The 13686-nt window shown below is 38.9% G+C and overlaps 1 protein-coding gene across 8 annotated transcripts in view; it reads right to left on the reverse strand.

The window, feature by feature from the left end:
- Positions 1-13686, reverse strand: part of LOC125642528 (X-linked retinitis pigmentosa GTPase regulator) — a 105823-nt gene that overhangs the window by 76947 nt on the left and 15190 nt on the right. For 5 of the 8 annotated variants that reach the window (XM_048864119.2, XM_048864100.2, XM_048864081.2 and 2 more), the window contains 4 exons: positions 10926-11018; positions 7533-7595; positions 2820-2978; positions 1520-1669 (listed from right to left, as the gene is read on the reverse strand). The exons of 1 other annotated variant lie outside the window; for it this stretch is intronic. In XM_048864119.2, coding sequence (XP_048720076.1) covers positions 1520-1669; positions 2820-2978; positions 7533-7595; positions 10926-11018 — 465 coding nt within the window. The remainder of the gene's footprint in view (positions 1-1519; positions 1670-2819; positions 2979-7532; positions 7596-10925; positions 11019-13686) is intronic. 2 more of the 8 variants (XM_048864090.2, XM_048864126.2) reach the window with 2 other exon arrangements.

Genomic DNA, 13686 nt, shown 5'->3' on the forward strand with positions numbered 1-13686 from the left:
CCCTGGAAGAGCTGGGTTTTTTGACGTACACATCTACTTGTCGATTGTGGTGCTTGGAAGCTGAAGAATATTTAATGGCTGCTAAACTTCTGGTCAATCATAAGCATTTAACTTATTTATTTTAAGAAAGCATCATTAATACAAAGTTGCATACTATAGGCAAAACACCCTGCTACATATACTTTATAGTCACTGAATGCTTTCATTCTGTTCACGGCATACTCTCAGGGACCCACACAGATGTTATCTGTAGAAATCTGTCATTTATCAAGCAGGTTGAATAAAGCACCAGATGTAGTTTCTGGATGCCTGTTAAAAGCTCTGTAATCCAAAATTATTGATCTGTTGAAGTCTTTAATACTTTATTGGGACTGAGATAAGATTAAAGACTTAGTATTATTTGGGGTGCACACATATGATGAGAATAAATAGTTGCCCATGCCTTTAATATCATCTTCACTGTAATTCACTCAAATCAGGAAACGTGATTTTGGAGATGGGGGGTGGGAATGAGCTATAGAAATGTCAAAGTGTCTCTTAGCCCAAATCCTGCACAGTAAAAACTATCTGTATATTATCTGTCATTATCTCCCTGAAGGAAACATAGATCTTAACAGTCTTTGCATTCCTCCCTTCTTTGCCTCCTTAGAGCTGCACATGTCTTCATAATTCTCTGCAAGGTTATAGGTTTTCATGAATGGATTATTGCGTTTAATACATTATACTTCCTGTTAAATCTTTTGATGGTGCTTTGACAAAATTCCAGATGTCTATTTTGAGCATGCTTTCTAAAAATATTTAACTTTTTTTATTGCACAGCTGTAAATAGCCATACATAGCATTCATTCCCTCAAGACATTTCTACTTTATACAGCATATGTTCAGTTTGCCCCAGAAACTGCCTTGACAATTAAGGCAGTGAATTAGCAGGAAAGATGCATTTTTCTGAAAAATATGTGATAAGTGCCTATTCAAGATTTGCATTTTTGGGGGAAGGGAGGGAAAGGTAGAAGAGAAGCGGGTCAGTACACATGAGCAAATATGAATAGTCTCAGAGATGCTGGATTATTGTACAAAATAGAAATCAAACTCACCTAAGGCATTTGTTGTATGTCTCACTAAAATCAAATCAGTGTGACAAGACATTCATTCAGCATTACACCCTTTTCCATAACACTGTCCACACACTAACGTTCATTGTAATTTGTTTTCACATGGTAGTATTAATTCAATTACAATAAAGAATCATGGAACAGAATACATCAGTTTCCCAAATCATTTCACAGCATGGAGCAAATTTTAGAGATTGTCCCTGCGAGACTTACCTCTAATTCACAAGTGTACAAACCACTTTCCTTTGTATTTGTGATCATATAACATACCCATGGCATAGATCATTAGGGAAGTATTTAATGTGTCATTAGCTATTTTTAATGCAATTTAGCAGATGAAAATAAGGACCACAATTTGAGGCCCATTGGTATAGTTAGCTCTATTACACAGTATATCATTATCTTACTTGTTACCAAAGCAGAATGGTAATATCCACAGGAGACCCAGGAAACAGGCTTTCCAACATCCACTTGACAAGGTACACACACACTGGCTTCACCAGCCAGGCCAATCTGACCTTCAGAATTGTCACCCCACACGAAAAGCTGTCCATCCTCTAAAATAAAGCGGCAGAAAGTCAGATTTAAAACCAAAGCTGGTCTAACAATAATATTTACATTTACTTGTGGCTTCCATCCAGAGGCAGTTCACACACTCTATATGACACTGCTAAAACATAGCCATTGCTGAAGTATGAGGACAGCTATCAACTGGCACTCAACACATAGCCAAAGCATAGGGCCAGAGATACCAACGCATCCCATCCCCCACAATCTTCTGAAACGTGCCATGGAATATTTAGTGACCAGGTAGTATTAGACCAGAGATGGCAACATTTAACATTTATTTCCAGACATGTTTCTCCAGTAAGCAATAAGATTGGAGGCTGTCAGACTCCCAAGTTGCTGGTGGTCTGTGTACACACATTCTGGGGAATGTTGTGGATGTTAGGCTTATTCCTATCCTATTAGTAACTTCATGATGGCATGACTCCACTTGCATCATCAATAGGATTCCCATTTCTCTTTTCTCCAAATTGATTCTCTATCCCAGCTTTTCCATTCACCCCACTAATTCTCTTCTTTTTCCCCTGCTTTCTCCTATCCCTCTCACACTCACCCCAACCTCGTTCTGTCTCCCTCATGCTGATTAGAGTAGCTGTTCTCCTATTTGTCCCAGACCCAGTCTCATCTTCACAGAGACCCATGTCAGCAACAAGGAGCGGCTGAGGCAAAGGAACGATACAATAATCTTCAGCCACCATCCAGCCTTCTCTGTACAGCAATTCCAAGTTGTGGGAAGTTAGCTCTGCATAAAACCCTTCTAGCTGCAGCAGTTCCTGGGGCAGTATTTGGAACTAAAACTACACAGGGCTGCTTCGCAAATCCGAGGAGAGCTTTAGCCGTTGGTGGAAGGAAAATAGCCTAGCACACATCTTACTGGCCGCTATAAGGTAGGATTTGTGAAAGAGGTATGAATGAGATTGCAAAGGGAGAAAAGGGGCCTAGCATCAGATAGCTGAAAGCCTTTCTACCAACACACGGACTTATCAAGTCTCCACTGCTAATTACTGCTTTTGGAAAACAAATGATCATGGTATAAGGCTTCCATCAGACTCAATGCGGCTGTCAAAGGATAAGCTATGTTGTTAACATATTTTTTACCTTTTCATGGTATAGGCATTTGTTATTAGCTGTTGCTCTCACCGGTTAGTGCTGCTGATGTGTAAGATCCAGCTGCCAGCTGTTTGATCTTGTACTGGTTGGTAAAAAAACTAATTAGATGAAACGTGTTTCTTTCCTCTGTGTCACCTAATCCCAACTGCCCTTCACTGTTACCTCCAGCAGCATATACATGTCCTCGTTCTGCACATAGAAAAGCACATGTAATACGTAGAGTAAGTGACAGCAAATCAGAAAGTTTGAGCTCAATTTCTTCCTACAGAAAAAGTATTGCAGGAAAGCTGTGCTAAGCTGTCCTAAAATATTCTAACACTGATATTATGAATTGCTGCTGTAACTCCCGAGGAAGCTTTCCTGGGCACTTTTGGATGGGGAAGTTCTAACAATCTTCCTCTCCATTTTAGAATACACATGCATCTAGAGAAGGTTGGGTTTTCCCTCAGCTTGGAGACAGATGTCAAAAGTGAAGGAACTCTACATACTCTGGAGTTCTTTTAGAGCTCAAGAGACATGAAGACATCTTGGAAGAGCCTTAACTTAAAAATATCTGCAGACTGAGTAATTGCTGGAAAGTCCAGGTTACCAAAGGCAATTTATAGATAAATGGAAAACTAAAAAAAGAGCCTTTTGGTAACGAGCTAAAATTAGGGTGAAGTTTGTCACTTATGATTGTTTTCTTCAATTCTGGTACATCAGATTTTGTTTCTCTATCATTTATGTACATAAAAAGAGTTTTACATTTCCCAGTTGGACTGTTGCTTGTACATAAAAGGTTAAAAAAAGATATTTATAAATTTAGTTCTCCCTCAAGACACACTACATTAAAAATTTAAAACACAGGAAGGATATCAGGAGAATCTAATCTGCTCTGAAAAAAAACTGAAAAACTCAGACGTTACAACGTATATGAAAGTAACGCAGGTGTTACACAGGAATCACAAGGAATATTCCCCAACTGAGAAACACAAGATACATTTTTTTACCCTAATTTTGCAGCAGGCCAAGTTCCTCTGAAGACTACAAATCACTATAGGTAAAATTCAGCTTTATGCAGAGAGCTATTAAAGACCTTTGCAACCCTTAAATCCCAGATAAACTCTATTTCAAGGGCATAAGTGGTGCACAGGCTTTATGTTGGACTCTACCTACAGCTAAACTTTACCTCAGCAATTTTTATTGGATTTTAAAATATAATAAAATTATGTTTGTATATAGGAGCAGCATTACAAAGATGTTTAACATATTACTTGGTATACAGCCATGGACTACTGGTCAGTCCATTTACAAATAACTGGGAAAATATATGCTATCCAAAAAAGGACATATTTAGTTAATGAATTAAGTTGTATGACTGGTTTCTTATTCATTTGCATTGTGATAACAATAAAACACCCCGGTGTTGGGGGCCCATTGTAGTAGATGCTATGCACACACACAGAAAGACACAGTCAATAGTTTACAATCTACTTTAAGACAAAACATAATAAGCAAGTGTGACAAAACTGGAGGCAAATGGGGAGGCATGGCCATGGTAACAATATTAAAATCACCTAATTAGTTATGTACATAGCTTGATGATTTTGAACAGGGTGGATAAAAATAATATCTTAATTTAAAAATTTTTATTTAAATCATTCTTACTTAATTTTTTTAGATTGACCTCCTTCTGAAGTGCTTTGACATCTACTGATGAAAAGTGCTATAAGACTGAGGTACTATTATTTCAATCAGATTTTTATTTATTTGTTGCTAGCTCTATATTTTTCTCAATATAGTTTTAAATTGGCAAAGCTGATGTTTTGTACTTGTTTCTTTAGCTTCCTAATTAAAATAATTTCAGAGTTTGTGTGTCTTCTACTAAAGAGTTTAATATTTAAAATGCTCATCTGTGATAAAAGAGACTAGCCCAGGGCCTCGCTAACACTTTTAGCAGAAGAACACCACAAAAATCAAACACAAAATTGATAAGCTATATTTCCAGCCACCCTCTTCCAATGTGTTGAACCTCCACAAGACAAGTACAGCCTGAAATGCTTTACCAGGCTGTATTCATCCATCAAGGTTTGCTGTTTGAAGTCAACATGACTTGAGCTCCTAAGGCACTTCGGTGCTTTTGAAAATCCCACACCTGGGTGCCTACATGTAGGTTTAGGAAACTGGTATTAGGCTCCTACTTTTTAAGAATTTTGATCTCTGCGGACATAACAGTTCACAATAACACCACTAATGTACTGAAAGACTCAATAACTTGCGCCAGGGTTAACAATGTAACAACTTTGTCTTGAAGTGACAGAGATTTTATGCCACTAAGAAAAATTATTAAAAATACAGATTTAGCCTCTGATGTTGCAACATTTATGCCCGTGCTTAACTTTAAGCATATGAGTAGTCCACCTGAAGTCAGCAGAACCACGCATACAGCAAAGTAATATACCCACTTAAGGATTTGCATGATAAAAGCCTTAATTTTCAAATTTTTGTCAGGGTTTCTTTCGTGTGTGCCTATAGCAGTTTTGTAAAATTCAAACGAGAGCCCACTAGTAGTGGCATTTTGTTTAAAAAGCTTAAATTTAGTTAATTATAAATGTTAACATAAAGTTGCAATAGCACCGTTCTTCAAATTAGTTGTACAAATAGTCAATCAAATTTAATAATTTTTAAAAAATTAAGTGTTTTCTTTAATTGCTTTACCCTGGATCTTAATCATTTAAAAGTATTAGGTGATGGGCTTTGTGGAGCTTTTTGTTTTGTTATTATGAATTGTTATGCATTCGGAGACCAAAATTCTTAAAAATCTGGACTCTAATGTTAGGTTCCTAAACCCATAATTAGGTACGCATACGTGGGATTTTCAAAAGCACCCAAGTGTTTTAGGAACGCATTGATTTTGTTTCTGACTTAGCCAATCTGGCCGATTTCTGGTAAGCATCACAGCAGAAGAGAATCTTGAAGGTGGATCTGAAGGAGGTGAGGGGTAACCCAGAGGTAAAAGATTCCATCTCTAATTATACCACTACCTTGGAAAAAATACTGTTCACATATATTCTTGCTTTAATAATACTTAGCTCACACACAGCAGTTTTTATCAATTACTATAGTTATTGTAGCTACATTATGTATTGTACTTCTTGTGTTGCAAATTTTTTCCGTATTGTAAAATTTCAAAAAAAACAAAATCTCATGTACACTATTACTGTACATGTTCTAACACTTTGTAATCTAAAACCTTTTTGTTTCAATTATCATTTGACAGTTCTCATTTCTTTCAGATACATCTCCTCAAAATAGTTACAGTATATTGGATCTGTCATACCAGTCTGAACTAATAGTCCATCTAGTTCAGGATCCTCCGACTGGAAGTAAACAGCACCTTATGCTTCAGAAGAAGGCAAAGAAACTCCATTAGAGGCAGGATGGTCCAGTGGTGAGGGCAGTAGGCTAAGACTTGAGACGTGGGTTCAATTCCCTGCTCTGCTACACACTTCCTGTGATACCTTGAGTGAGTCACTTAGCCTCTCAGTGTCTCATTTCCCCAGCTGTCAAACGGAGATAATAGTACTTCCCTATCTCACAGTGGTACTGTGATGGATAGATACATTAAAGTTTGTGAGATACTCAGACACTATGGTGATGGGGGCCATATAAGTACCTAAGATAGATAGATAGATAGATGCTTCCAGGTGTACAACACGATAAAAAGGGCAGGGGAAATAATTTCTTTCTTAACCCAGGGTTAATTAGCTTGTGCCCTGAAGCATGAGTTTTAATTACCCTTAATGTTATCTTAACATACATAACTACAAATGTTAATGGTGGTCATAAAAATTATTCAGCCACAATACCTGTTTCAAGTTGTAAATCTGTACCTTGTTCAATTTACTATAGTCAATCCTTATTAAAGTGTTCTGTTATATTGTAAGAATAATTTACTATATCCTGAGTTCACACAGATATTAAACCCTTAGCAAATCAACCACTCTCTTCACATCACTGTAGGCTCCAAAGATTGGTGCCATATGGAGGATAGTTCCTTTCTACAAATTTTAAAAACATGTCAATCCTTGCATATTGTCTCTGTAAAATGAAAGTGCCAACTTCTAAAGCTTAGCAAACCAATTTCTCAAACCCAACAGTGGGAGACAGAGCATATTGCCTTTTAGGAAGACTAGAAGAGGGTTCTAAAAGATATTTGCTGCATATCCAGACCTTTTCTGAAGTTATATAAAATTGTTACCCTCAGATCAAAATAAGGCAGGAGGAAATTCTTCAAGCTGGCTATTGTTTGCAAACTCCTATATATAATTCCTTTACAAACACCATGGCATGGAAAAGTTATTTCAGGAATGCAGAGCACAGAATGCATGACAAGTGGTTTAAGTGGCTAGTCATGGGTAAGTGTTTTGGTAGAAAAGAGGGAAGAAAAAAGGGGCATTCACTCTCCTCTAAAAAGAACAGGAGTACTTGTGGCATCTTAGAGACTAACACATTTATTTGAGCATAAGCTTTCATGGGCTAAGCCCACAAGTACTCCTGTTCTTTTTGCGGATACAGACTTACACGGCTGCTACTCTGAAACCTGTCACTCTCCTCTAGTAACTCCTCCCCATTTCACTGCGATGTTTTTCCCCTAGATGCACATAGTGGGCTCCCATTACAGAATTAGAACTATGCATAAAAACCAGGGCAGAATTTTGCCTTAAATATTTACCTAGTATGCAAATAATGTAGATTACATACCTGTGTAAACTAAAGTGTGGTTTCTCCCGCAAGCAGCAAGTTTAACTTTTTCTGGTTTTAAAGCTATGAATTAAAGTCAGAGAATAAGTTTACAAACAGGTTGATAGTTACATTTGTTTAACAACATTTTGCAATCTGAATATAGCCATCTGCTCTTTTCATATTTTTACCAGCAGCAGGTAAACTTACAATATAAACTGAACACTCTAAGATAACTTTTCTCTTTATTTCATAAGAATGTGTCAATCAAAATCACCCCTTGGTAAACAAAAATAGAAAGATTCCCCAAATGCTTGTAGCTGTCATTCATATTAACTGCATGAGTGCTAATATTCCAGTCAACCAGAGACCACATCTTACCATGGTAAGGTAACCCTCAGCAGAATGCAGCAAGTTGAACTGGCGACTATATGGATGGCACTTGCTCCAATTTTCAGTACTTAAATGGTGTTACTAACCCACTATTTTCCTTCTCCCTCCATTTTGTGTCCTTATAATCACCCATTTCTGTTGCCTCCTACTCCCCTAACTTTTCACCCCCACATACCAATTCTCTATTGTTCTTCTCTCCCCCTGGCTGTCATGTTCTATATCACCCTCTCAACTGGTCACATTAACCAGCGTAATCACCAGCTGTTAGTGGCAAGCCTACTGTGGGCTAGTGCCCAGAATAAGCGGTGTGGCTGCAGATAGCAACCTCCCTTTACACCCACCACCGTGCACATGCACCCAGCAACACACTCATTCTTCCTCTATCCCTCCCTAGTGCTTTTGAAGTGAAAAATTGGACCCTGTGTGGGGGAAGGGGCTAGTCACAGGGAAGTGTTTTCGAAGAAAAGAGGGAAGAAAAACGGGCATCCACTCTCCTCTAGTAACTCCTCTCCATTTCAGAAATAGAGAAAAATATTTATCCGTGTGACCTCTCACCTTCTCTCTACTTCCCAATTTCTGCCCCTACAACCTATTTACCACTTATCCTACTATCCTTATTACTGTTTCTCTCTACCACGTCCACACACCCACTAGCAATACACCCATACTCATTCAAAACTGATTTGATTTCCCCCAGCACTCAATCCTGCCACCCTAGGGCATCTCCCTCCTTTTTCAGACCCTTCTCAAGCTCCCCACAAACCAACCTCCACCAGCTCCAAAACATCTCCATCCTGCCAGACTGACGGTCCTTCCACTTTCTACCCAGTCACTCCACAGCTCAGACTTACCCCCTCAACTCTGAACCCTCTCCCACCCCAGGCTTAGAACTTTCCCACACAAACACAAATCCTCCCTGCTCTGGACCCTTTTCCACCCAACACCCACCGACACCATACAGTAGAACCTCAGAGTTACAAACACCAGAGTTACGAACTGACCAGTCGACCACATAACCTCATTTTGAACTTGGAGTGCACAATCAGGCAGCAGCAGAGACCAAAAAAAAATGCAAATACAGTACAGTACTGTGTTCAACGTAATCCACTAATAAAAAAGGGAAAGCACCATTTTTCGTCTGCCTAGTAAAGTTTCAAAGCTGTATTAGTCAATGTTCAGTTGTAAACTTTTGAAAGAACAACCATAATGTTTTGTTCAGAATTATGAACATTTCAGAGTGCTCATAACTCTGAGGTTCTACTGTACTCAGAAATCGCCATGCTCTTCCGAGCCCTTTTACTTGTTGCACCTGGAAAAAAAAATGGAAGTACTGTGGGATCACAGAGCATATGCAGAAAACCCTACATTCTGCCTCTTTTGGGTATGGAGATTATCTGAATTAGCTCTTCAGAAGCCTGCATTCTCCCCATATGTACCTCCTCCATCTGCTGTGTGCCATCTATAGCCTGTAAGGCCAGGAGTATCCCCACAGCAACCAGATGTATGGCACCTCGGTATATCAGCCCTGCTACACAGTGCCTGTAACATGGCTGACAGTTTTGGCATTACTGATAGAGTTTACCCGCACTTCCCCACAAGGATCATCTGCTCCTGGGCAAGCCCAAGAAGGCACTTTCTCAGGATTGCAACAGCAACATGCTACGACTGCTGCTTGGCCCCAAGCAGGACTTGAGCAGGGAATTGTTGCCATCCCATTCCATAGCCAGCTGTCACCATCTTGGAGTCACCATGAGTCCTTTCCACAGCTGGCCACTGCCAAGGAGAGTGAAGAAACTGTCCTGTCTAGCCCTTCTCCCAGCCCTCCCCCCGCTTCCTAAAAGAAGGAGCTCTGTTCTGGGCTCTCCTCACTCTTTCCATTGCCTACCATAGTCTGAGAGCAGAAGCAAAGGGAGAGCTCCCACGCTATCTTAGCCGAGGCAAGAACCAATCCCATATCCTCACATGGCTGTTGACAGAGGAGGTGAAGATCCCAGTGATCCTGCTCTCCCCTCTGTCGTCAGCCTGAAAAAGGTAGAAGGAGAGGAACAGAAGCAGCAAAGGGCTCTGGAAAGATGTTTGGGGCAGAATTGACTGATTCCTGGATGAAAAGGGTTTGAACAGACTGAATAATTTGTATTTGATGATGGGCAACTGAACATATCTGATGAGAGAGAGGAAGGGAGTTAATGGATTTGATGGTGGAGAATGATGTACTGATAATAATGGGGTGAACTGACAGAATAAATTTTTTGATGGGGAAGGAATTATTGATTTGTTAGAGAAGGTAGAGCTGGCTGGGAGAAACTGTAAGAGTTTGTGATGGAATGACAAATTCCATAATCTGTAAAAGTGCATGGGTATTTATTTCATTCCTTCTTTATTTAATTATGTGTATAGTGGGTGTGGGTGAATCCATTAATGGCTCTGCTTTTTTGGGATACCTTCAGGTATTTCTCATATTTGCTCAAAAAGTAGTAGGACAGATAATGAGACGGTCTCGGTCAGGGGTTGCATTGGCAGAAGGTTACATATAATGATATTAGAGAGACAAAGTGGGTGAGGTCTGACCAACTTCAGACCTGACGAAGAGCTCTGTGTAAGGTTGAAAGCTTGCATCTCTCACCAACAGAAGTTGGTCCAATGAAAAATATTACCTCATTCACCTTGTCCCTCTAATATCCTGGGACCAACATGGCTAAAACAACAATGCATACATATAATGATACTCTCTCTTGCTGTCTAAGCACCAAACAGCACTTCAGAGATCAACCGTCCAATAACTTCCCTGCACATGGAATGGAGTTGGACAGAAACAGATGACACTGAATGGGAATTCTTAACGGGTATCCAAAAAGATCAGATTCTGTGTATCTTGAGTAGTCCTCAAAATCCATAAGACCTAGAATCGTGAGGTGACGGAAGATCAAATAGGGACCTTGTATTTAATTTGGAAATTGATACTATAAATCACTTTTTCATCAAGCCATCTATCAAAAAGCCAAAGAAGAAAATAAGACAAACCTTTTATACAAGTTGGCTTGTTGATAGTATTCTTTGTTCCTAGTCCTAACTGGCCCCAGTTATTGCTGCCAAACATGTAAAGTTTACCATTTCCTGCAAAATAAAGACATCAGTCGGAACTCATAAAAGTGTTTGAATATGCAGCAACTTTACAGAAGACCATAATTAAGGATGGCCATCAACTCATGGCACACAATAAATTAATTATTATTAAAGCTTTTTGTAAGGGAAATTATGAATGAAGTTAAATATTCTTTATTTTACAATTAAATTGTTTAACACTATTTAATATTTACCTAACAGACTATTTTCAAAAATATAGTCAATTACAATACACATGGACGGAATTGAATTTTTTCTACAAATTAACATCACAGGCTTGCTGTGTAGTTGGTCAGCCACAGTTAGTAGTCAGAATGGCTTTAAAAAAAAAGGAAAAAAAAACACCCTTGTTTGTGTCATGGCTGCGACAGCCTTCTCCATAACAAAACAGTTTGCTTTGTTATCCATAACAATTTACTTTGTCTCAATTGTCCACATCCTAAAAAGTGTCTGCGACTGTTTTGTTATGGACAACAATTTGGCTGTGGTGAATGCATTCTTGAGGCCAAATTCTACACTTTTGATGATTTTTTTTGGCAGATCTTTTCAGTAATATCAGCCAAATTTTAACAGGCCACTGTACACAGACATCTGCCAGAAAACCAGCACTCAGAAGAGGGCACATAAGGCAGAAGTTGTTTATTTCAGTTATAGTTTCCCCTACATAAACTATTGATAGGCTGTTCCACAGAACCTCCATGATACAAAATGGAGAAGTATTCTTGGACAGGACCTATGGATTAGGAAACACGGTCTCTCTGCATCTATTTACACAGCAACAGTATGGACACGTGAACAAGCAAATAATTCTAGATAGGAAAAATGAGTAATCTGTGCAGGTGACTGATGAAAGTCAGAATAGGGTGCATATACTTCTTCCACATTTACATGCCTGCATTTTGTACAGTTTATACAATGTCCAGATTTTGGCCCTATGAAAGCACAGGAAGAGGTTGTTTGGGGGTGGAGGGTAGTTTGTTTTCTTTCGGTTTAGTTTTTTGTGCGTGTCAAAATTTTCCCTGTGATTTCTACAGACGTATATGCACAATTTGGCCCGTGGGAGAGATTTTCCAAATTTGAACTTCTGCAGAACATTGTCTGTATTTAACTTATATAAATATGGCCACATATTGTGTGGGTTCCTCCTTGAACATGTGTCTGCCGTATGCCTTGTTCCCAGAAGAGTGTGTTCTCCTGTGAATTAGATTTAGCATCTGGATGTAATATTTACCGAAAGGATATATTAAAAACCTCTTACATTCAGACAGTTCTGAAAGCCTACAATGTAAAAGCTATACTACAAAACTTAGCTAAGAAATAATGCCAGAATCACATTTTTCAAGAAATTAGTAGACGAGTTTTTCATTAACTTTACGGGCTCAATCAGTTTACAAATAGACAAGTGATTTCAAACAATAGATCCATAGATTGAAGATGGAAGAGTAGCAGATCAACAATTTGAAAAACCTAACAGCATCCTTTTCAGACACATATGAAGATTAAACAGCTCCATTTGACCGTTTGCTTAGTGCTGAAAACATTTATTTTTTTAAATGGTGATCTTGTGTAATACCATGGACCAAATTTAGCAAAGTTGGCATAGCAAGGTGTAAATTACAATACCTGCTCTAGCAAAGTTCCTTGTCTACAAGGGTATGTCTACACAGCAGCTGGGAGGGTATGTCTACACAGCATACATGTTCAAGCTCTGCTGGAGCTAGCATGCTTAGAATAGCAGCGTGGCTCTGATGGCACCGACAGTGGCTCTTGCTAGCTGCATGAGTACATATCCGGGGCCAGGGAGGACTGTAATCAGGTGGCTAGACCAAGCTGTTACCCTTGCCACCGCAGCCACAGTGCTATTTTAGCATGCTGGCTCAAGCAGAGCTAAGACAGCTGAAAAGTCAGTTGCCATGGCCGTTCTCTGATGAACCCCTATCTGTCAGAGCTTTATGGAGCTTCAGCAGGAGTGCACTCTGCTCCTCCTATTGGGAAGCACTGTGAATGAGTATGTCTACACAGCAGCTAGAAGGTGTGAACTTCTGCCTTAGCCGCCTTGACTGTTAAAACCAGCACAGCTCACATCCATGATCCCGCATGTACACTCACCTAACTTGCAGCTGTTTTGTGCTTCAACAATCTGGTTCCCCAGTGAAGGTTTTGAGTTTGGGTTACAGAAACTCTGACTATTTCGAAGTGTATAAGTCAGTCATTTTTCATTTTTGAAGTACATAGCAAAAGCACTTATTCTACATTATAAACATATAGTTTTTAAAAGATTTTTAACATCATTGTACAGCTTTAAAACCCACATAATTCTTAACACACAAAGCCCAAAAACAACTGTTGGGAAGGGTTGTTTTTTTGATAATGGTCACCCTTTCCCAATGTAATGTCTTGCCAATAAAGTTAGAGAAGAATAAAAATACAAGTTTAGCTTATCAGAAATGTTAAGTGGTAAATACAAACTATTAATAAAACTTCCACAACTTGAAAAAATACTTTGAAGTTTTGGTCAAGTATAATTAAATCGCAGTATCACTGTCTCTGAAGTTAGACTGGAAAAACTCTGCTGTGCAGTAAATACTTTGAAAAATGTGTTGTAGTGAAAAAACAGTCTGTTATAAAGGCATAAAAGCATTTTCATTGTTAGAACACT

Source organism: Caretta caretta, chromosome 1, assembly GCF_965140235.1.
Source record: "Caretta caretta isolate rCarCar2 chromosome 1, rCarCar1.hap1, whole genome shotgun sequence".
NCBI classification, from domain to species: Eukaryota; Metazoa; Chordata; order Testudines; family Cheloniidae; genus Caretta; species Caretta caretta.